Raw genomic sequence first — 23,028 nt, 5'->3', positions numbered from 1 at the left:
TGGTCGAGGAAAGCCGCGGTTAATGTTATCCATGAGGGTCATGGTCGAATATCGGCGATAGAGCTGTAACGACTAGATTTCAAAATAGAATCTGGAAGGGAATATTCTAGTGGATATTCCTTACATTTGTACTATTAGAGTTTTTTGGGAAGAGATCCCGGATAAATAGAGAAAAGAAAGAGAAGAGAGGCACGTGAAACTCATTTTGTAAGAACAACACTTTGAAAAAGATTCATTCTTCACTCAATACAAGACTTTACTTTTCACTAAGATTCTCGTCAGATCCGAGGAATTCTTAATCGTTTGAGGATCTATCGTTCAATCATTGTTAGGTGAAAGGTTCTTTTGTTCCACCTCTTGCTGATTAAATTATTCCTCTTAATTATATGAGTTCCATTATGTTGTCATTTATGGAATATCATACACACCGCTAATGTTCTTGGTAGTAAAAGACATTTATTATATAGTATCATTATTGCCTTCATAGACGCCTTTCAACTGCCTTTTTTAATACCAAGATGTGAGGAAATTATTTTTAACTAAGATAACCTATATTTAACTGAAATTAATTATTTGAACCAAGATTTATGTTTTGGGGTCAAACACCCGCCAGGACCATTTGATTATTTAACAAATATAGTGAAGATCGGTCCGGATTGCAATGAGGTTGGGCAATATCGAGTTAGGCGCATTATATAGTAAAATTTGATCTTCACGAATCAATTCATCTGCGTTTTACTCACATTTTTAACTTTTTACTTCAAACACATCAGCTCACGTGTTGCCAATTCAACACTCAATATCTTTATACTCGGCTTTTGCACTTGATCTGTCACCCACATCCTACTTTTTACCTTTTTAAAAGATCAAATTTGCACTTAACATATAAAAGCTAAAATTGATTATTCAGAAGAACATTGCGACAAGCTTAAAAGAGAGTAAGATTGGAGTTTCATTTTTTTCCTGTCGTCACTTCTCCATTTTTCACTTACCCGTCGGTCATATGTATTCCAAGTCACCAAATCTGAGTCGGAACTTAAATCAAACACCTTCTGCGCATCAACACTGTGAATACATATGAATCAAAATATTCCTAGTACGTACAAATTCAAACTCAAACCGCATTTCACTATGTGTACATGAATTTTTTAACTTTTACCTTCTTTTACCATACCTAAATCAGCTCAAGCCTTATTTAATACAGCTAAACGTGTAATTATTCTGAAAGCTTCCATTTTTTAAACGTAAAATACCAAATCTTCTTGTCTTGGTGCGTAATTGACATAGCATTCCACAGCACAGAGCAATTTCCCCCAATATTATCAAATAGCCAGATGCAAGATCTTCAATCTCCACCACCACAATCCGCACACGCCGCTCCACGCTCCGCGGCGGACCTATTTGGAGATCCAAGTGATCCAAACCCACCACAATGGCTAAACCCAACATTGTTCCAATCCCAGGACTTCGACCCGGAATCCTATATCTCCGATTTACGCACCTTTGTTCCTCTCGAAACTCTCCGTTCTGAACTCCGTTCCCACTTCACGTCGCTACAGCGTGACCTGGTGGACCTCATCAATCGAGATTATGCGGATTTTGTTAGCCTCAGTACGAAGCTTACTGATGTTGACGCCGCTGTGGTGCGTATGCGGGCCCCACTGGTTGAGATCAGGGACAAAATTGATGCTTTTCGAAATGCTGTTGAAGGATCTCTTGCTGCCCTCCAAAACAGGCTTAAACAGCGAGCTGATGCTGCTGAGGCCCGCCAAGTTCTTGAGCTTCTCCTTGATACTTTCCATGTTGTCTCCAAGGTACACTACATATTCATTCACTGCACATTTTCATGTTGGAGTTTGAGGAGTTTTCGTATTCATCTCATCTGATTGCATTGCAGGTTGAAAAACTGATTAAGGAGCTCCCAGCAGCTGATTTGTCCAATGGACATGATGTGAATTATGCAGAGAATGGGATCGAAACGGGATCTAATCTGAGCCTGAGGGAAACTCAAAGCATGCTCCTGGAGAGAATTGCTAGTGAAATGAATAGGCTAAAATTCTATATTGCTCATGCTCAGGTTAGAGTTTTCCTATTTTCGATCAACAGTTTATTATCAACGTCACTAATCCTCCAATAGGAAAAAAAGGCATCCTCTTTGATAATCTTATTTAAACTTTTGGCGACAAGTATATTTGTTGAGTTTTTATCCAATTTGTCTGTCTCATTTGTAGTAGCTTGACTGGAGAACATTTTCTCAAGATAATGTACATCGCAGGGTTGTGAGTCAGTGTTTTGGTGTTCTGTTTTCTCCAGCGGCCACATGGGTAGAAAATATAGTGATAACCTGACTTCCTCCGGTCCTTGATATGTGACACGCCCTTTGTTTCGATGTATGTGGCGTAGTTTGACATAGAAACTTGTGGCTATTAAACTTTTGAAACTTGTGGTCTTAAACATGACATAACATTTGTGTCACTATAAAACTTGTCATTAAGGTAAAATGGGAAGTTTAAGTTAAATTGTTTCCAAATTAGGAGATTATCATTCTTTTCTGAACGGACTATATAGGAAATGTTGCCACATAAGCTGGAACGAATGCAGTAGTTTTTGCAGTACCATTTTATCAATTTTCAATTCACCTTTAGTATTCTAATATGAAGAACTGCTCTGAGGAGTTTAACATTGGTAAAGAAAAGATTTACATGAATCTGGTCAGTCTTCCCAAAAAATTCCATTATTGAGTAAAAAATTAGGAAATTTCATATGGAGAGGAGGCTATGTAGTATGGGCCCTTTGGATCACCCTAGGTTATAGTTGCATTCAACTCTGCCAATATCTTCCTCTTCCGTTGCTTAGTGCCATCTTATAACATTATAAAGCTAAGTGCAAATATGAAGACCATTGTTTCTCCGACTCTGACATAGTTGTAATCCTATTATGTCTTAATTAATCATCTCATTAAAACCGTTAAATTGGAGCCACGCCTTTTCGAATCTAAAGGGCCTTGACCACTTTATCATACTTCAAATATCAAGAAGAATAGTACAGTGGGTGGCAATTGGTTTCCATAACACTTGATAATACAAAATTAGGGAACTAAACCTCACACTTCATCTTTAGGGGAGTTCACTCATCATGGTTTCTTCGCTCTTCCTTCCATAAGCGACAGTTAAATAATATCTTAGTTCTTGATCTACAATCTCTATATTCTTGAGAAAATTCATATACAATCCGCTCCTTGACATTGGAATTTGCATGAAAGCAACTGGCTGTCTGGCCATTAAGAGCTCCTCCATTGATAACATCCTCCTGTTCCCTAACACTAGCATACCCCAAATGCCGGCTAGACTCAGGGAATACCATCTTAACTTTTGATTTTAAACGGTCCTTGTGATCATGCTCGGCATGTTTGCCATCCTGTTTTATTTAAAGCAAATTCCATATGGTCTTCACCTCTTCATTACCCTTTTTACTACCTCTCTTGTATAATAGTTTTAGAGTCATTAAGACTACTCAGATTCCATGTTAATGTTACAACTGCATTTAAAAGAATTACTTGGCCTATCACCTTCTTTTTCTGATAACTGTCAATGTTTGATGTCAACGACCTCAATTTCAGGGTATTCCTCCCTTTCTTTTGAGATTTATGAACATACGTAGAGTCGTGTTCTCCTCCCTACCTCACAGTTCTAGTCAACAGTGACAACATTTTATTCTCTTAACTGAAAATGAGATGCCTAGAAAGTTTAGCAAAATTATTGGGTTTGCGGTAAGCCCATATGAAATAGGTCTCCTCTGTTCGTTTCATGCTCTTCTAGAATTTTCTACTTAGTTTCCTTCAATTCCATGATTTCCGAAGGAAGTCCATCTTGAAAGTGAATAATGTTCTGATTATATCTCTGACGTGGAATAACATTCTTATCCATGTTTAACATGCAAGATCCTGATCCAGTGAGAAGGATGGTATTTCCCATTTGAGGCTGGTTTAACTTATATGTTGAACACCTTCCTAGTTTAAGGGTTGTGTAATTTGGTTACCGAAGTTGTCTCGTGGCTTCTATTGAGCATTGATCCAACTTGGTTTGTTGAATTTGAAGATGGTCGGAATGTTTTCCTGATATATAGTCTTCTCCTCTGTCACCTCCCAATTTCTCGTCATCAATATAACTTTTATTGATTTATCTTTTCAATTCATGTGTTAAATTGGCTTGGACGCTGAATTATAACAGATTACGCACTTTTGAATTAGTCGCTTCTGCGCCTTGGCTTGTTCCCTGCCTTTGTACGCCTATTATCTTGACAGACTTGGACTATTTTAGCTGCGATAGCTTTTTAGTTAAAGGCTGTCCCGTATTACTCATTAATTTCCCACATGTTTGTTTCTTTTGTTTATCCCCCCCCCCCCCCCGGGGGGGGGGGTGTTTACGCCCAACACTTTTGGCCCTTGGAAATTCGGGAAGTCTCTCATCTTCTGTCCAAAGTGTTCTTTGTACTTGTCGAACATAGCTAATGTCAGCAAACAATTCTTTTATGACGCTGCTTATTTTTCACTTGTATTTATCCTCATCTTACTGTGGATCGAGCTCTTATATTCTCATCTTCTGAGGCTCCATTTAATAGATGAGATGGCTAGGACTGACTAGCAGTAACCTCGAAGCCCCCTGTTAGATGACAGCCAAGCTCTGCATCAAAATTCTCTTTATTCTTCTAGAATTGAGCCAGTAGTTTACCTTTGTTTTGACAAGGACGGGGAACTAATTTCTTTACCCCTTTGGTGGTCATTTATTCTTATTGATGACTCATAGTTGAAAGAGTTGGCATTTTGACTTTAGACACATTTCGTAGTTGGGCTCCTTTTCTATTAATACACCATAGGTTTATAATTGGACTAATAGCAGTGAACACAGAACACCACACTTGAAAATCTCTTCTTCCTAATCATATCTGTGCAACCAGCTTTGATGACCAAAGATCTAGTAACAAGAAAGTTTTGTCCTTCCACCTCTTTCCATCTTGTAACACTCATTCCGCATTTGTCCTCGATAGAAACTACAACAGCCGAAGGTTGTCACCCATCTAACTTTCCTGGCAAAGTCTTCCAAGCTCTCATTGGCCGCGTATCCCATAAGAGTAGTATTTAAGAAACTGCTATTTGTTTCAATTCTGGGGATTGAGAAAATCTGACCTGACTTCCTATAGTTGACAACTTCCCTCTAGGATTAATATTGGCAGGGACAGAGTGTGTCTTTTATGTCTGGTTGGGATGTGTGATTGATTGGGGATGAGGAAAAACGGAAGAAGTAGACTAAGGTGTTCGGAGTAGGGAAGGGTAGGCTGAGGAATTTTAGAGAGTCTGCCTTTGGCCACACCCTCTTTGACAAATGTTTTCATTCAAGCCACTCCATCGCTGGTACAATAGCACGTTGCCTTAATAAACGCAGAGCCACAGAGGAGCTTGACAAGTTCTAGCAAAACCATAGAGAGCAGGCTATGCGTAGCTTAGCCTATCCAATATCCAATTCTTCTTTAACTAGAAGAGGTTACTATTTAATTTTTCTTGATTTTGCATTATCTATCAATTTGCCTGGTTTCATTCATTTGTGTAAATAGCTGATGCTTGTGTACTCTTCTATGTGATGATTGTTGTATAATAGTTAGTTGATGACTTGTGTACTTTTCTACTTTCATTCATTTGTGTAAATAGCTCATGCTTGTGTACTTTTCAATGTGATGCTTGTTGTAAGTTAGCTGATGACTGGTGTACTTTTCTACATGATGATACTGTAGAATATGCCCTTTATTGAGAATATGGAGAAGAGGATACAGAATGCAAGCTCTTTATTGGACACAAGCTTGCAACACTGTCTTGTAGATGGACTTGAACATAGGGATGCCAACGCAATATACAACTGCTTGCGTGCATATGCTGCCATCGATAATACCAGGAATGCAGAGGGAACTTTTCGATCAACTATAGTGGGCCCTTTGATCCAAAAAGTCATCCCGCAAAATCCATCTGGAGTTGTTGGTGGATCATCTGGAGATGAACTTGAGCAGGACTATGCAAAGATCAAGCAATATATAGAGGATGATTGTAAATTTCTATTGGACATATCCTCTATCGGTATGATTGTTAAGACTCAAGATGCTATATTGTAGATGTCAGTTCGGGCAAGATCTTCTGCATATGTAGTTAGTTTCTGTCATATTGCTTTCACGAGCTTGATTTATTTTGCTTTACCTGAAGACACAAGCGCAAACCTAATCAAGACGTACCTTTAAATTATTTATTTATGGGTATGTATCCATTATGGTTGTGTGTAAGTATCCAGTATGAGTATGCCAAGTTTTTTGTTAATTTTTAGAGTATCATTAAATATCTGCACGAAATACCCATACCATTATCACACCCGTTCGATGTAAGCACATCAAGACAAATGAAAGATCCATTTACTCTTGATCCCTGTACCACCACAAATAGGTACTTATCATCATAGATAGATCACTTATCAGAAAGATAAATCATCTTAGAAAGGTCTAACTGACCTGAGCATGTTCCAGTTTATCCCTCTGGTAGTTTTTTTGGTGGTTATTGGTCTGTGCATTTTCATATCCGGTTGAAGCAATAGCAGCAAAATGACATATTACTATGGCCATTTCAGAAAATTCTGGTTTACATGTTTCAAGCTTCATTGCAAATTCTATCCTTAAAGAGGTTCACTCTGCCATCCAGAAAGGAAAAGCAGTGGTATTCTCCCCTGGAAGGCCTACGGTGTTCCTCAAAAATTACAAAGCAAGCTTGGATTTCTTAGCACATTTAGAAGGTAGAGGATCACTATCTGTTTCGTAATTTGACCAGTTTAAAAGTTTTTGCTAATGAACCTCATGGATGCTAGGTTATTGTCCCTCGCGATCTGAAGTAGTCAAATTTCGCTCTGAAGCTGCATATATTGACTTCATGAAACAATGGAATGTCGGTGTCTATTTCTCATTGAGGTACTATAAAGTGAAATTTAGTTGTCAGAGATAGTTAAGAATTTGTTAATGCATCAATCAATCAAGCAACTATGCGTCAATCCTAAAATTGGTTGGGTTTGGTTAAATGAAATCCTCAATATCCATTTATGCACTAGTCAAAGGATTCATTACAATCAGACCCCTCCTTCTTTATCCAGAACATGGACCAACTATGCTTTGCTCTCGCATAGGTGAAGTAATGATTTGTTAATGCATATTAATACAAAATGTATTTCTCCCTTGAAATATCTTAACCTCAGAGGGTCATTGTTAATCTTGATCATGTTAGGTTCCAGGAGATAGCTGGTGCTCTTGATTCTGCACTTTCTGTTGCTAGTCTCGTCCCAGTGGCCTCTGAACAGAGGAAGCCTCAAGACTTGATTTTGAAGCAGAGTACGTCTCTTTTAGATTGCTTAAGATCTTGCTGGAGAGATGATGTTCTTGTCCTTTCTTGCTCAGACAAGTTCCTGCGTTTGTCTTTGCAACTTATGTCCAGGTCAGACTGGTAACAAAATTAGGAAGATTATGTGCTTCTTTATATTGGTTTGCATGAGGTAATTATATTCATCTAATTACTTAATGACATATTAAGTGCTGTGTCAAAATGTAGATTCTCAAACTGGTTATCTGCCGGATTGGCTGCTCGTAAAGCTGGTAATGTGGGCTCAAACCTTGGATTTGAATGGGCTATTTCTGCAGGCCCTGATGATTTAGTATATGTACGATATCTCGTCCCTGACAGTTATATACCCTTTATCTCTTAGATGCTTTCTGTCAAGCAGTTCTTGAGAGTTTGAGACTGTGTTGTTAGCTGAACTTTTTCTTGTGAGATAGAGTGGTCATGTGACAAACCCCTCGAGTAACAGCTTATGCTAACAAATAAAAACGAACTCCACATCAGTTCAAGTGATTAATAGTAGCATGTCACTGATAATGATTGTTTTGTCACAGGTAGTTCACGATTTGAACTGTTTGGTGGAGGAAGTGTGTGGTGATTACCTTGAACACACACTTGAGTTGCTCAAGTCATGCCCTGCTGAAGTGTGTGATATTGTAAAACAGGGTATTTTACAAGGTGGGAAGTCCCTAAAGGACCTTTTGCCAATTGTGATGAATGCAATAATTGAGACAATAGTTGAGAAGTCTGTAGAGGTAAGTAATAAGTTATGATTTGTTGCTAGGTGGATAGTTAATCTTCTAACAATAGTAGGTATATTTAGTAAGCATAAATTGAAGAATAGTAATAGAGGGAGTTTTGTCAAACTGTACACCCTTCTTCATTACTGAGACAAATGTTCGATTAATTAGATCAATACTATAATTCTATTGTAACAATTTCCTGAGTGAACAATGTCAACTTTATGGATTTAGCTCAATGTAGTTTTCTGGTTATTTCTAGAGTTTGACTTCAAAATTCAGTGTAGAAACATTTATCTTAGAGGAACAACAGACAAGATCTAGGAGCAACAAATCTTAAATTGTCAATTGTACACACTAAGTTTAATGTTGTAATAGCATGAGCTACTGGATCGTGTTTATACTGTTATACTCTATCACTTAACTGAATCTGCTTCACATAGAAACCCCCATATTGTCACTTCCAGACCATACTTCTCTTAGTCGACCATAACCTGACTGGAAGACCAAGGGTGGCAGATTTTAATTGAGTTGGATCTGTTAATTGGCATCCTTAGATTTCTTTATCCTTCTTTCTGAGTTTCTGTTAATTATTGTTCGAGATTATTGGTCTATGAATCTTTGCCAAAAAAAGAAGAAGAGAGATTCTATTGTTCTATGATTGATTAATTCTTGTTTTGTTATTTGTTTGCCCCTTCAAATTTGTTGTAGGACTTGAGGCAGTTGAAAGGAATAACTGCTACCTACAGGATGACTAACAAGCCTCTCCCAGTCAGGCATTCCCCATATGTCTCTGGGGTATTACGTCCACTAAAGGTACATGTTAGTGTATCATCATTGTTTGCTTACACGAAAATTTCTGATTTTTTTAAATTGTTAAAGTATTTCTTTACTGATCTTCGTTCTAGTTTATGCTTATCTTTTAAGTTGAATTAATTCTTGCTGTTGTATACAATTTTTCTCAGCACAAGATATTTCTGAAGTTAGCTTGGTGACTTAATGTGCAATTCAAGCAACTCTTAATTGAGGGACTTGGTTCTGGTGCATAAGGCTTTATGTCACAAGTACCTCAATCTTTTTGGGATTAGTTTCTACCACTTATTTGTTACCTCTGTGTTTGTCATTGAAATTTTTTAGAAAGGGACTTGTGGCTTTTAGTCCAGTATAAAAATCGAAAACAAATCTATGCTGTTTTGTTTCTTTATTTATTTAAAGACATTGCTAGTTAGCAGAGGTAAATTACAACACAGGATGCTGTTATATGACTTTAAAAAAGGGGGGTTAATGATGGATGATCTTCCTGTTGCTTACAGATTGTAAAAGGCCTCTAAAATAATCTTTACCCCGTGGGAACCATACAACTCGTTTAGGCATAAATTACAATCTCCATGCCAACAAGACAGTTGATAGTTTTCAACTTTTTTCTATTTTGTTTTACAGATGTCCCTGTATTGACTTGGATAGTTTTAAACACATTTTGCAAACTCATTGATATTGAGACCGCTTTATTTCCCATTAAAATGCCTAAATTTGTCAACTGTCAGTTGATTTCTAAATAAAGTGAACCTACCCCCTTCAAAAAATGAATTTTGACCCGCCTAGCATAAGATTTTCGCTGTCCGGCCCCATTTACCCTGGCGCAGCCACTCCTGCCCCACCAGCATATATAGTTGGACTTGTCTCTACGGTTTTTGGGCTTTTGAGTAGGACTTGTTTAGTTTCGTAGTGTGATCAAAGGCAGTGACACTGTTATATTGACCAGCCTGCGTTTATTCTCAGCATTACTATGTTTTCAGAAGGTTCATTTCTTGTCATCTCAAATGACGAGACTCATTTCATGCCATCTCAGACAAAAACTTCTATAGAATTCAGTAACTTGAATCTTTGTATGTTATTGTTGCTAGTAATATGAATGGGAAATCTGTAATTTGATTCTTTGTGCTTTCTTACTAGTTCATTTTGGTTTTTTGGTATCCATTGTTGTATTGCTGCAAAGCTAGATTCTATTGCTTGTGTAGGATGTGTAGAATTACAAAAACTAGAACGCTTGTTATGAAACCAAGCGGACTTTGGTGGTTTTAATCTGGAACCACTCACGTGTTCCAGGAATTTTTGGATGGAGAACGGGCTACTACATGTCTGACAAATGAGATCAGGAATGAGCTCTTGCAAGCTGCCGCATTGGAAATAACTGGATGTTACAATGAATTAGCTACAGACATTGTCAATATGGTGAGTGAACCAGGGGATACTGACCTGTGCAGTTGTTTGTTCCCCGGGTTTCCATTTTTCCAGATAATATTTATTAAGATCTACTTTCCGTTGGTGTTCACAGAGTAGAAGAACGGAATCTTCGCTTCAAAAACTACGTTTGGGTGCTCAAAGACGAGCTGGAGCAAGCTCAGATGTCTCAGATCAGAATTTGTCTGATACTGACAAGATCTGCATGCAATTATTTCTTGACATTCAGGTAACTACACCTCTGCTTAGTCCTGGCTATATATTTAACCAGGCATTTGTATGGACATTTTGGTTGAGGTGCAGCACTATGAAAAATCATCTTCCTCTTTTTTGCTTAATTTAAACATTTCATTCGATCAGGAATATGCACGGAGCTTATCATCACTTGGGGTCAATGCAGCTAGTATTCCACCTTATCGTTCATTATGGCAGTGTGTTGCCCCTGCTGAAAGGCAAAACTCATTAACCTTCTAGTTTAGGCTGGGCTGATTTGGTGCAAAAGTCTCATAGTTTACCTTCTAAATTAATATTTCAAAGTTATACAATTTTGTATCAATATTTCCATCCTTTTTTTTTCTTCTCCCCCTGTTATAGTGTCACTTCGATGTAACAACTCTACAACTGATTTTTTATATATCTAAAGACATAAAGGTGGATATCTGAATATTGTAAGGCAGATTTTCCCAAAGCCATACATAAGGTAGCTGCAAACATAGAAGCGTACCATTTATTGTTAATTGGAAGAGAAAATCGGAGCATATATTTGGAACTCTCTCATTTCTGTGTCAAACTTTATTGTATGTTGATGATATCGCATCTCTCCAATAAAATGCTTTTCAGGAAATGAGGCAAGTGAAAGTAAGGTTGTTTATTGAGGAGGAAAATTGTTGGTCGCCATTTATACTTCGTAAGTTGCAATTCTCTATTCCCTTGGATTTCAGCTTGTAACATGTATCTTATGTATGGTTACATATATTATCCAAACCTAAGGGTGTCTAACGGGTGGGCCGGGCTGGGTAGGGAACTGAGTGGCCTTCTTCTGGAGTGTTAAATTCGGATGGGTTACCATGTGTTAATATATCTCTAAGTTTCTCGTCTTCTAGGCTATCAACATCTTCACGTCCTTGATTTCTTCGTTCTGATCTAATCCAAACTCTGAAACATACTAAAACTTCCAAAGCATTGCTTCCCAATGAGTGACGGGTGTCTCCAAGTTGTTGTCTTGCTTGGCTAAATGCACTCTCTGATGCAACAGTTGAAATTGGCACATTCAGCACATCCCGAGCCATAGCAGAAAGAACAGGAAATTGCTTTCCATTCTCATGCCACCATCCCAACGGTGAAAATTCCTTTGTGCGAAACTCTTTTTGTTTTTACAAGTAGAATTGAAGTTCATCAATGTTCCTACTACTGGTTTGGGTGTTAGAAAATGTAGAAAAAATATTAAAACTATCAAGGCCTTCATCATCATCTACAGTAGTAGAAGTGGTACAATGCATAGTGGGATTAACATTGCATACATTAAGAGCAGCAACATCAATTACATTTGCATAATAATTATATAATTGTTGTAAAGAATCATTTAGCTTGTTCATACAAGCATATAAATCTGGGGTTTCAGTTGGTCCAATCTCCATATAAGTATATAAAGCATTCATTAATTGGTGACAATCAGACATCTTAATAGAAGGATTTAAAACAGCACCAATTAAGTAAATCGGGGGAATTGGAAAGAAATATTTTTTGAATTTTGCTTGCATTTTTTCAACAACATCCCTATATTTTTCTTTCTTCTTAAATTCAAAGAGTAGAAAAGAAATTTTAGCTATATGTACTAAAGTCATAGTAACAGTAGGGTAATATGCTCCAGAAAACTCAACAGTAGATGTATAAAATTTATGTAAGAATTTAACATCATTAATGACCTCCCAAGTAATAGTTGTTAACATACAGTTTTGATCAATATAATGCGCATTAGCTACTTCAGTTATTGGGAATCTATATTTGTAGCAACTTTTTAAAAATATATATGTATAATTCCAACTAGTAACAATTTCGTCTGGCATGAATCTGGGTTTAAGGTTATACTGGATACACTTATTCTTAAATTCTTTTATTCTAGATTGTCTATTATTTCCTTGAATAACACAAACTGCTCTTCTAACATGAGTAATCTCAGATGAAAATAAATCAAGGCCACTTTTAACAATTAAGTTATAAACATGACATGCACACCTAACATGAAAAATTTCATCAAGTGGTGGTTGCAATTGCAGTTTTAATATTGAAATTGCGGCATTATTGTTAGAAGCATTATCAAAAGACATACACAATACTTTTTACTTGAGATTATAAAATTCAACAACTTCATAAATAGTAGTACTTATAAATGCAGGAGTATGACTTTGATCTTCATCATATATAAAAGCGATAATACGTTTTTGCATACAATAATTATCATCTACCCAATGACATGTAATTGTCAAATAATCATTTCCATTAACAGCATGACCAATATCAGAAGTTAGAGAAACTCTACAAGGAAGGTGGCTAAACAAATAACGTATGTATGTTTGATATTGTCCATGAAGTCTAAAGATATCAGATCTACAAGTACTTCTAGGGATACCTTTAAATAAAGGATTGTAAATCCTTTGAATATACATAATAAGATATGATGAAGAAGCAAAAAAAAAGGTAGACAACCCAAATTAATCATTTTTGCTAACTCCTCACGATCCTTCATTTTATCATATTTCATAAGACCTCCAGTAGTAAGGCTTATAGTTGTTTGATTTTCATCTCCATCAGAGCCCCATTCTATAGGATGCTCAATTCTCATATGTCTACTAAGTGTCACAGTCCCCCCTAATTGTCCTCCAGTCTTATGTTTAAAAGTATCATTACAAAGTTTGCATTTAACTCTATCAGTACCTTCTATTTCGTCAAAAAATTTCCAAACCTTACTTATTTTTCTCCGATTACTAGTCGGGGCCACAGGTGGTCTACTACTAGCACCACGACCACCACCCTTGCTACCAGCTCCAACACTACTAGGTGTAAGTGGTATCTCATCTTCCATTTCTAATTCGTTATCTTCTATACCGAAATCTTCCTGGAATTGTTCATAATATATATTATTATCACGTAATGTTTCAGAAATATTTGTAGAGTCATTTAAATTACTACCAGATGCTGAAGTACTACCTCTTTTTTTATTTTCCCGATTAGTAACCTTATTACAAACTCTTTTTGCAGCATTAAACATATTGTAAAATTTAACTACTAGCAACAATTAAATATGCAAATAAAATAGTAAAAAAGAGAAAGAGTTGGAGGGAGTGCACCGAATTCGGCAATAAATTGAGTACTTGATAATTTCGCAACTCCAATGTTACCACGAAGAAACATCAATTGTTCCAATTTTGAAGTTTAATTGTTCAAACTTCAAATAATAAATACTACGATAAATTAAATTCCAAAAAAAAAAAAAAAGAGTCAAATAGTTAATTGCACTTTAGGTGAAGATTGAAGAATGAGAGAATATGAGAATTAAGATTGAGAAATGAGAGATGAGTGAAGAAATGAAGAAGAGGGGGGAGGGGAGGGTGTATTTATAGTTTATCAAAGGGGTGTTAATTTTTCTTTTTTTAAAAAAACCCAAAAATGGGCTATTTTTGAAATTCTGCCATTGGGCAACGGCCATAATGGGAAAAGGACCGGAGCTAACGGTCAGATGTTATGCCCACTAGTAAAAAAACAAAAAATTAGTTACCATTATACCGGTCTGGATCGGTCCGGGCTGGACCGGTTAATCGGTTGAATAGTAAAAACTGTTGACCGGGTTTGACCGGTCCGGTTAACCGGTAGGAATTAAGATGAACCAACCCCCCTACCCCTTTAACCCAGCCCCACCCGGCCCCCTTGTACCGGTTCCGGTTTTAACCGGTTTGGGCCGGCTCGAAACCGGGCTGACCCGGCCCGTTAGACACCCATATCCAAACCTCACTTCTCTCAGGTTTTCTTTAACAAAGTTGTAATTTAATCTACCAGCGCATAAATTTCCCTTCATGCTTTAATTTTATAACTTTTTTGTAGCAGAAGTATAGTTTCATGCTTCATTGCATCCTAAACCGGCTTCCATTCACCTTCTTGAGAAAATTTTATACACATAAAAAGATGACTAAATATGAACAAATTAAAAAGCTAAAAAGATTAACAAGAACATAGCGACAAGCTTTAGAAAAGTAGCTTTGTAGTTTTTTTCTTATTTATTTTGTAATAACTAGAAAGTTTATTTGCGCTTTGCACGGTTATGAGTAAATTAACGAATTGACAAAATAATCCTTTTATAAATTAAGCTAGTGTAGAAATAAATTTTCACTCTCTATGCATATAGAAATCAATTCAATAGATTGATTAAACCAGGAATATAAGTATCTTTTTTCAAGTCAGCTACAAGACTATTTTTCTTATCATCACTTTCACATAAATAAGGGGAACATAAACAGCCATATTATAAGATGTTTAACATAAAGTAAAGTGGACAGCAAACTTAAAGCATAGTGCCCGTCAAGATTTAGTTTCAAAACTATCCATCTTACTTTGAGTTGCCGATAGCAGTTGCAAATTTGTAATTTGTTCTAGTAGATATTTATGTTTTGGTGTGAATTACCATTGATAACAACAATTGGAAACATACACCAAAGGAGCAGGCAATGACTGTGATCTTAGGCCTAAAAAAGACATCCTCTAATTACACATTATTCATTGCAAAAAACCCCTACATGTATGCATTTTCCTTGACTGCTTAATTGGTCCACGGAATTGTTAGAGCCCTAGATGTCACCACCGAGCTACTCGTCTAACATTACTCATGCAGAATTTAATATTTGGTAATTAACCATTGCATTAGTTTAATTTTTATGTATTTAATTATGTGGGGATTTAAATTGTTTTTTCAACCAACCAAATATGGTATTACTTGCACAAGATTTTACTTGGGGGTTAATTTTGTTTACACACTATGCGCGGGTTCGGAGAAGGGCCGGACCACCAGCCCGTAATTTCTCACTTCGCCCTCTCCACCACCCTTCCATCCCTGCAGGAACCAAACATGGGTCAAAACCAGTCAATCAAAAACTAAATGACCAAAAAAGAGAAGTTTTGCTATATAACAGGGATCAAAATCATCCTATAGAAAACATTTAGACGCAGTTGATAATCAAAAATCACTTGCAGCTTAAACACAAAAGGAGGTATCCAATACAAAGTCAATTTCTCTTCTTCATATCTGGCAATAAGTGAGCAGATACCATCTCTCATAATACCCCACCACCCACCAGGAAAGAAAAAATTAAAAACAAAAAATAATTTAAAGCCAAAGCATTACAAACAAACAAACAACATCATCTGCAGTGGAATGCCTATTCTGGCCTACTGCTACAAATTCTGTGCCTTCTAAACATCTTACCGTGGTAGAACATTTCGTTGGTTGTCTTACCCGTCGCTGGTCAATGTGAAGGCAAGAAGAACGATAGTAAGAGTAAAAATAATGGTTCCACCAGCAAAGAGCCACATTGCTTTGCTTCTGGTGTTTTCCCTAACTTGGTTGCTCACTTCCACTTCCTTAAGGAGTTCTCTTATTTCCTCTATATCATCGTCCTTGGCAGCTCGCATTAGCCTACCCTGAATCTTCTCGAGCTTACGTAGCCTCCTACCCTTTGATTCATCCTTCATTGGCCAGAAAAGACCCGTCATCTTCCAAAGCATTATGCCCACATAGATGGCCACAAAAACGTCTACGCTGTAATGATGGCGTTCCCGTATTTCTCTTTGAGCACTATGCAGCACAAAAATCCAGATGAGTGCTGAGCTATAGCCACCATAGGCTTCCTGAATTTGTTCATAAAGTTTTAAGCCAGATGAGATTAGTTGGTCACAGGAATTAAGCCTTCAAATTTAGGGAATGATAGAGGGCACATATACCGTCCATGCCATAGCTGTCAGCACAGCAACAAGCATGTGGCCGCTATATATAAGGTCATTGCAACCTCCTGACGCTTTCTTTAACAGATGATACCAAGCAGATGATCCCTCAGGAGCTGTAGGCCGAAGGAAATCAATCAAAAAGCTCATTGGACCCCAATTTGGTCGAAACTCAGCATCGTATTCCCCAGGATCAGCTGAAAACAAAAGTGAATATAGAAATGAAATATCAACAACAGACTATGCACTAGAATTCAACCAACTGATGTATTGAGCTTTTCAACTTTGGACCAATCTGACTGACTGTTGGTAAAGAAGAACTCAGTAAGTAATCTCGGGACAGAAGGGAGGATTGGAAGGGAGAAATACCATATGCTGCATCCCAGTTAATGATGTTCCGTATTGCATTTGAATCGGTGGCATATGGTACGTAATATTTCTGAACCCAAGGATGCGGGTGCTGAGGAACAAGGAATCTAGCAGATGCACACCATGGTCGAGCAGATGGTAGAATTGTGGAGATAAAAGTTATGGCCCGAAGGAGTCTTCCAATTCCCATCGTGAACATGAATCTTGCGCCAATCCCAAGACCAGGAGCTTCAACCGATTCAAAGAGCACAGAGAAAGCAAGCATGATAAACAGCATCAGAAAATGATGTAATCCAATTATCCGAGCTCTCAATATATTTACAACCATTTGGGGTAGTTTCTCATTCAAGGATAGCAGGAGCCACTGACCAACATCAGGAAGAGGTGGTGTATCCCTGTCAAGGAAAGAGAACTTTGTAATGGCAATAGATGGTCATTTAGGAAAGAGAATCAAAAATAATGAAGCAAAGATATGGAGTAATTGTTATTTTCCTTTTCCAGCCTCAAGCCAAATATCGTAGAATCTGAGACCAAACACGCATGCCCTCTCATCTTCGAGTGAAGTGACATGTCATGAGTATAGCTCGAGAAAGGTTCTTACATGACCACTTCAGGGCATTTTTATCGTTCTATCCGTAAGACTTGTTGAAATAAGTAATTTAACCAAATTTTCAGGATTTCACTATTTCACATTAATTATATCAGATTGCGCCTCAATAAATGACAAATCTTTCAGAAAAACAAAAATAGATAAGAAAATGAATGTCAACTGTTCCAGAAAATTAATGTCAAACTTTTCCAATAATGTGGTGACACCAGAGGCAAATTTTTTTTTTTTGGTACTGATGCAAGCCAGAGTTTCCTTGACGTTCCTCGCCTTAGTCATTATTCTAGAGCTAAAGATATAGCATCTTCACAATGTTCTGCTATTAAGAAACCATGTGGTATCTCACTAGAATCTAGATAATGTATCCTCACACAACTAGATGGCATTAGTGAATCAGCACAGGTTCAGTCAAGATTTCATATAAAGCATGATTGGTTGAACTAGTGATATTCAGCATACAAAAATATGACCTTTTCTTGATAAGGACATACAAATATGACATTGGTAGCTATCTCTTTTTACTTTGCTTGAGAATGCCTCATTACAAAAGCTTTAAAAAATTCAAAAAGATCATTATTTTTTTTAACAAAGTCAATCAATCAACGATGTCTCGATCCAAACTAGTTGAAGTCAGCTCAGTAATTACAACTACTCTGTGACCATTTAGCTCTATTTCGGCCGATTTTTCGAATAGGTAATTAAGAGGTTTTATTCTTAAAATGCATCAAGCTAGGGCTGCACAGGCATAAATTACACCTAAATACAAAATCACTTTCCATTATTATCCGATACAGACAACTAATAACACACTAAACTGGTAAACCTCCGACAAGAATACCCCTGTTACTGAATGTGTAAAAAAAAAGGCTTTTTAAGTTACTGAATGTGTATATATGATTCAGCTCTCCGTTCCGCAGAGAAGTTCCCCACCCCCAAGTTGGTAATGTGTTTATCCTAGCCCAATTTTTCTCCACTTCCTCTCTTAGTTTCCAAGCTCCCTCTCCTCTACTTGTATTATTCAGAAAAGTCCTCTGCTCCCAAATTCTAATGATCTGGTTCATATCGTACAAATTCAAACTACACATGGTTTTCCATTTCGATAAATGTATCTGACTAGCAATATTGCCATGATTCTTGAGTTTTTTAGATCACCTGGCATTAGAATGTGAGGATTTAGTTAATGATGACCACGTAAATGATTTTCCACATGATTTAGAAAGAACTATATGCAAAATACCATTATTCATAGGCACAATACATAATATGACAACAAACTAATCTACTTGAGAATTTCCTTACTATTGAAATCTTACGATCAAAGGACTGCTATACGTGAATAGGAATGCACCAAACTAATCTACTTGAGAATTTCCTTACTATTGAAATCTTACGATCAAAGGACTGCTATACGTGAATAGGAATGCACCAAACTAATCTACTTGAGAATTTCCTTACTATTGAAATCTTACGATCAAAGGACTGCTATACGTGAATAGGAATGCACCACTCTTTAGTGATCTGCAGTTCTGCACAATCAAATACTAGCTTATTTCTGTCTCCAGATTAGGAAAGTAGGATGAAATTAACCTATCCTTTTTTTTTCCTTTCTGGTAAGTATGATGAGGATTGACTTTATTAAACTATCAGCTAGGTGAAGCTTAGCCCCAGTACAGAAATCCAATCTTGTTTTTCCCTACCAGATTAATAAAGTTCCTCGTTTCCTTTTATAGATATTTGTAATCTTAAATGAAAAGTTAAAAAACAAATCTATAGAGCAATCCAACAAAAAACCCAAATCAGATCACATCTTTTAGAATGGAAACAAGAAACCACCATTTCCATTTTTCACAATGAAAACTAAACTTACCCTTTTCTTTTCACGAACAAAAGCAACTGTTAAACAAGCTCAAAAAAGCACTCAACCCCAACTCAGTTTTCCCATCAAATCTGAACCCCATTTACCCCAAAGACACAAATTTACCAAACTTCCAAATATAGAAATGAAACTATTTATGGTAATATAAAATTTTATACATACTTGTGCCAATCAAGACCAAGAACGGCAGTGACAGAGCGAACAGAAATAGCTTCAAAGAGAAGAGCAGAGAGCAAGAAAAGCATTGCACAGATAAAGGGAATAGCTGAACGGAGCTCCGATGACCAATGTTTGTAAAATGGGACCCGAATAATAGCTGCGACTGCTAATACAGACCACAGTGCTGGCTGTAACCGGGCATGCCATGCCGGCGATATGAACCGAAGATAGTCTACTCCGATGTAAGCTATTGCAGCAAATCCTAAACCACCTCCTCGCCGGTTTTTCAAGATCGCCGGCGACCGCTTCATTTTTAGTGTAGTAGTACTAGAAATGGGACGATTCCTGCTGACTGAACACGTCTGAGGCTTTCCTAATTTCTTAGTTTTCTAATTTTCATTTTTCTTTTTAATATTTTCACTTTTTATACTCCTTATGTCTTATATTAATCTTTTACTATTACCTGTTTTGCTTTTTTTTTTTTTTTTTTTTGTGTATAATTACCGTTATGGAAAGTTTGTATACGTATCGACTGTAAACTTCAGATTTTCTTTTCTCCTTTTTTTTTGGTTGTTGTTGAGGAAAAGAAAGAAATTTCTTTGTGAAACCAAGCAAGTGCATTATATTCATGAATTTCAAATTTGAGTTGTTCACTTTTATATAGTATATAATCAAGGTTAATTTTGCTAGCCGGAAAAAAATTGAATTGTTTTTTAGACATTAAAGTAATTTCATGTGTATGGAGAAGTATTTTAGACGACGACGATAACAACAACAACAATATATCCAGTAATATATCACACCAATTGAATCTCTTCTATTCTACTACTGTGAATGTAAAAGAGAGCTCCATTTTATGATAGAAAGAAACAAAATCCTTTTTTTTTCTCCTGTAGAAAATATTTGAGAAATAAAATTACCATAATTAGAGCATTTTTTTTTGTGCCTAAAACGATAATACCATAAGCAGACCAACTTGTTCCATAGAAATAGGGTCATAGGGACTTGTGGAAAATATTTAATTTTCCAGAAAACTAACAAAAAAGCCTTTATGGTAAAAGTAATAGTAATACTTGGGGCAAGTGCATGTGTATTGTCATGGGCTGCTTTCCAGACATGCCCCATGACCCCTTGGCCGCGCCCCATGGCGGCCTAGCAAGCCTCACAATGCCTAGCGCCATGGTCGGCCCCGTGGTCTTGGCTGCGCCAAGTGACAAGCGCGCATGTGCCTCTGTCGCCCCACCGATGCCTCTCGCCAGCGCCCAAGGGCTGGCCAATGACAACAGCGCCGCGCGCCCTGACAATGCCGCGCGCGCAGATCCTGATGCCTCGCCAGCGCCCAGCTGCAGGCCCATTCCAGCAGCGCCTCACGCACAGACCCTGATGCCAAGCACCAGTGCCCAGCCTCAGGCCAGCACATCAAGTGTCGCGCGCGCCCACAGCAACGCGCGCGCAGACCCTGACCCGCAAGACAAAGATGCTGCCATCGGACTTAGTTTTTCCTTGTAATAATCTAAGTCCTTTTCATTGTAATCATAGGCTAGTTTACATCATTTTCATTTCAGTGTGCTTCTACAGCTTTATTAGGACTAGTCTTGTAATGTTGGTTTATTTTTTTTAAGCATTATTAAGGGGGACCAAACAATCAAACATTTTCAAGCAAGCATTTTCTGGTGTCTCTCCCCCTCGACACCGCATCATTGTAATCAGCATTTTCATTCATCAATAAAATCATCATCATCATTCAAAACCCAATTCTCTCTCAGCTTCCGCAATTTGCTCACGACATTGGTTTTCCCGCACGGCACTGACAATCTAGTCTAGCGTGCGGCGAGGACCTCATTGGCGGACAGCAACCGCACTGACATCGGTTGCTTAGCCTTACGTTGCCCTTCCAAAGATCATCAGGAAGGCGTTGCGTAACAGTTGGTATCAGAGCCTAGGCTCGACATCGGACGAGGGAACATTTGCCATCATCACCATTTCTGACCATGGTGAATCATGGGGAGCGTCTAGCATCCCTAGAAGAGACGGTTGACCGATTACGACCCATCGTAGAAACGGTGCCTGATCAAAGCAACAACCTAGTGCAAAGGTTGGACGACCTGGACCGCCGAATGCGGCAGGCCGAAAATGACATTGCAAACATCAGTCGTGACTCCGACGAGGACCGACAAACGGCAGCCATTGAAACTGCCAATATTCATGGCAAATTTGAGGACCTCCAACAGGAGCGTGCCGACGATTTAGCCCATCAGCAACATGAGGCAGACAGACTAACTGCCATGCAGCAAACCATAAACGACTTGACAGACAAGCTCAACGTTGTCAATGCTGCCTTACAGAGCCTACTTCGAGAAGGCAACCATCACATCAGGGGTGCAGCAGACCTCACCCCCATTCCACAAAAGCTTAAGATACCGGAGCCAAAGCCATACGACGGATCCCGGGATGCTAAAGAAGTGGAAAACTTCATCTTCGACATCGAACAATACTTCGATGCCGTGGGCCATTTGGAGGAATCCAAAAAGGTAGCGACTGCTGCCATGTATCTTCAGGGCGATGCCAAACTTTGGTGGCGGGTCAAATACGAAGCCATCAAGGCCGGTGAAGATACTCTTCAGACATGGGACGAATTGAAGGTAGCCATACGCCTGCAGTTCTTTCCCGAAAATGTGGAATACAATGCAAGGAGAAAGCTACGGGACCTCCGCCACACCAGATCAGTGAGGGAGTACGTGCGCGAATTCTCCGCACTCATGCTAAACATACGCGACATGGGGGACAAAGACAAACTCTTCGCATTCATAGAAGGTTTGAAACCTCATGCCCGTATGGAACTACAGCGACAACGGGTAGACACCCTGCCCAAGGCCATTCAAGCTGCAGAATGCCTTGGCGATTATCATTTGGGAACTCAGAACGACAGGCCCCAGCCGTCTGTCCGAGGGGGATTCAACGGGCACCATCCCAGCAATGGTGGCCCAAGCAAAAGTGGGGGAGATCAGAGTGCATCCAGAACTAAGACTCCTCCCTCAAACAGCAACAGTGCTGCATCCATCAACAACAATCAGGGGAGAAAGCCTCCCTCAGAATGTCGTCATTGCGGCGGGGCACATTGGAACAATGAATGCCCAAACATCAAGGTCAATGCTCATCAGACTGTCGAGGATGAGACAGATGCATCAGACACATCTGAAGACAACCAGGTAGGCGCCTTCAATGCAATTGTTGGCTCTATCCCTCATGCCTTAGCGGGGACCAGTGCATGTCCTCCTAAGAAAACATCAGTCCCGATCACCAGGAAAGGGAAAGAAAAGATGGACGAAGGACCTCCTAAGCAAGCGAGGACCCTAATGTTCGTCGAATTGAAAGTGAACGGCAAGCCCCTTCACGCATTGATAGACACGGGTGCCACCCATAACTACTTGTCATCAACGCAAGTAGAGCGCCTAGGTCTTGTGGTACAAAAGAGCAAAGGCCGCGTCAAGGCTATCAACTCACCACCTCAGACATTGGGTGGAACAGCTACAAATGTCCCAGTGAAACTTGGCCCATACAAAGGAAGCATCGACCTGCGCATCGCAATCATAGATGACTTCGACATCATAGTGGGTTTGGAGTTCATGAGGCA

At 38.4% G+C, this 23,028-nt stretch overlaps 2 protein-coding genes across 2 annotated transcripts; one reads left to right on the top strand and one right to left on the bottom strand.

Moving 5' to 3' along the window:
• The first annotated feature begins 916 nt into the window (after positions 1-916).
• Positions 917-11,059, top strand: LOC104219971 (conserved oligomeric Golgi complex subunit 2). Its single transcript, XM_009770742.2, has 12 exons — positions 917-1,814; positions 1,898-2,077; positions 5,788-6,124; positions 6,663-6,824; positions 6,897-6,996; positions 7,307-7,513; positions 7,628-7,736; positions 7,969-8,169; positions 8,866-8,970; positions 10,261-10,386; positions 10,490-10,624; positions 10,756-11,059. The coding sequence occupies exons 1-12, from the start codon at positions 1,335-1,337 to the stop codon at positions 10,867-10,869; spliced, it is 2,256 nt and encodes a 751-aa protein (XP_009769044.1). The 5' UTR covers positions 917-1,334; the 3' UTR covers positions 10,870-11,059.
• A 4,483-nt stretch (positions 11,060-15,542) lies between these two features.
• On the bottom strand, positions 15,543-19,809 carry LOC104219980 (protein PHLOEM UNLOADING MODULATOR). Its single transcript, XM_009770751.2, has 4 exons — positions 19,398-19,809; positions 16,753-17,147; positions 16,384-16,580; positions 15,543-16,290 (listed from the first exon to the last, which is right to left on the bottom strand). The coding sequence occupies exons 1-4, from the start codon at positions 19,703-19,705 to the stop codon at positions 15,895-15,897; spliced, it is 1,296 nt and encodes a 431-aa protein (XP_009769053.1). The 5' UTR covers positions 19,706-19,809; the 3' UTR covers positions 15,543-15,894.
• Between the last annotated feature and the right edge of the window lie 3,219 nt (positions 19,810-23,028).

Source organism: Nicotiana sylvestris, chromosome 4 (genome assembly GCF_000393655.2).
Source record: "Nicotiana sylvestris chromosome 4, ASM39365v2, whole genome shotgun sequence".
NCBI lineage: Eukaryota > Viridiplantae > Streptophyta > Magnoliopsida > Solanales > Solanaceae > Nicotiana > Nicotiana sylvestris.
Note: the sequence above shows the minus strand (reverse complement) of the source record. Positions and strands in the feature narration are given on the sequence as shown.

Bases quoted from the DNA above. Each gene is read 5' to 3' on its own strand.
- LOC104219971 (XM_009770742.2), top strand. From the start codon at position 1,335: ATGCAAGATCTTCAATCTCCACCACCACAATCCGCACACGCCGCTCCA. The intron at 2,078-5,787 runs GTTAGAGTTTTC...ATGATACTGTAG, and splicing joins TCTATATTGCTCATGCTCAG to AATATGCCCTTTATTGAGAA. The intron at 6,825-6,896 runs GTAGAGGATCAC...CATGGATGCTAG, and splicing joins TTTCTTAGCACATTTAGAAG to GTTATTGTCCCTCGCGATCT.
- LOC104219980 (XM_009770751.2), bottom strand. From the start codon at position 19,705: ATGAAGCGGTCGCCGGCGATCTTGAAAAACCGGCGAGGAGGTGGTTTA. The intron at 17,148-19,397 runs GTATGTATAAAA...TTTCCTTGACAG, and splicing joins CTTGGTCTTGATTGGCACAA to GGATACACCACCTCTTCCTG. The intron at 16,291-16,383 runs GTATATGTGCCC...GAACAAATTCAG, and splicing joins TGACAGCTATGGCATGGACG to GAAGCCTATGGTGGCTATAG.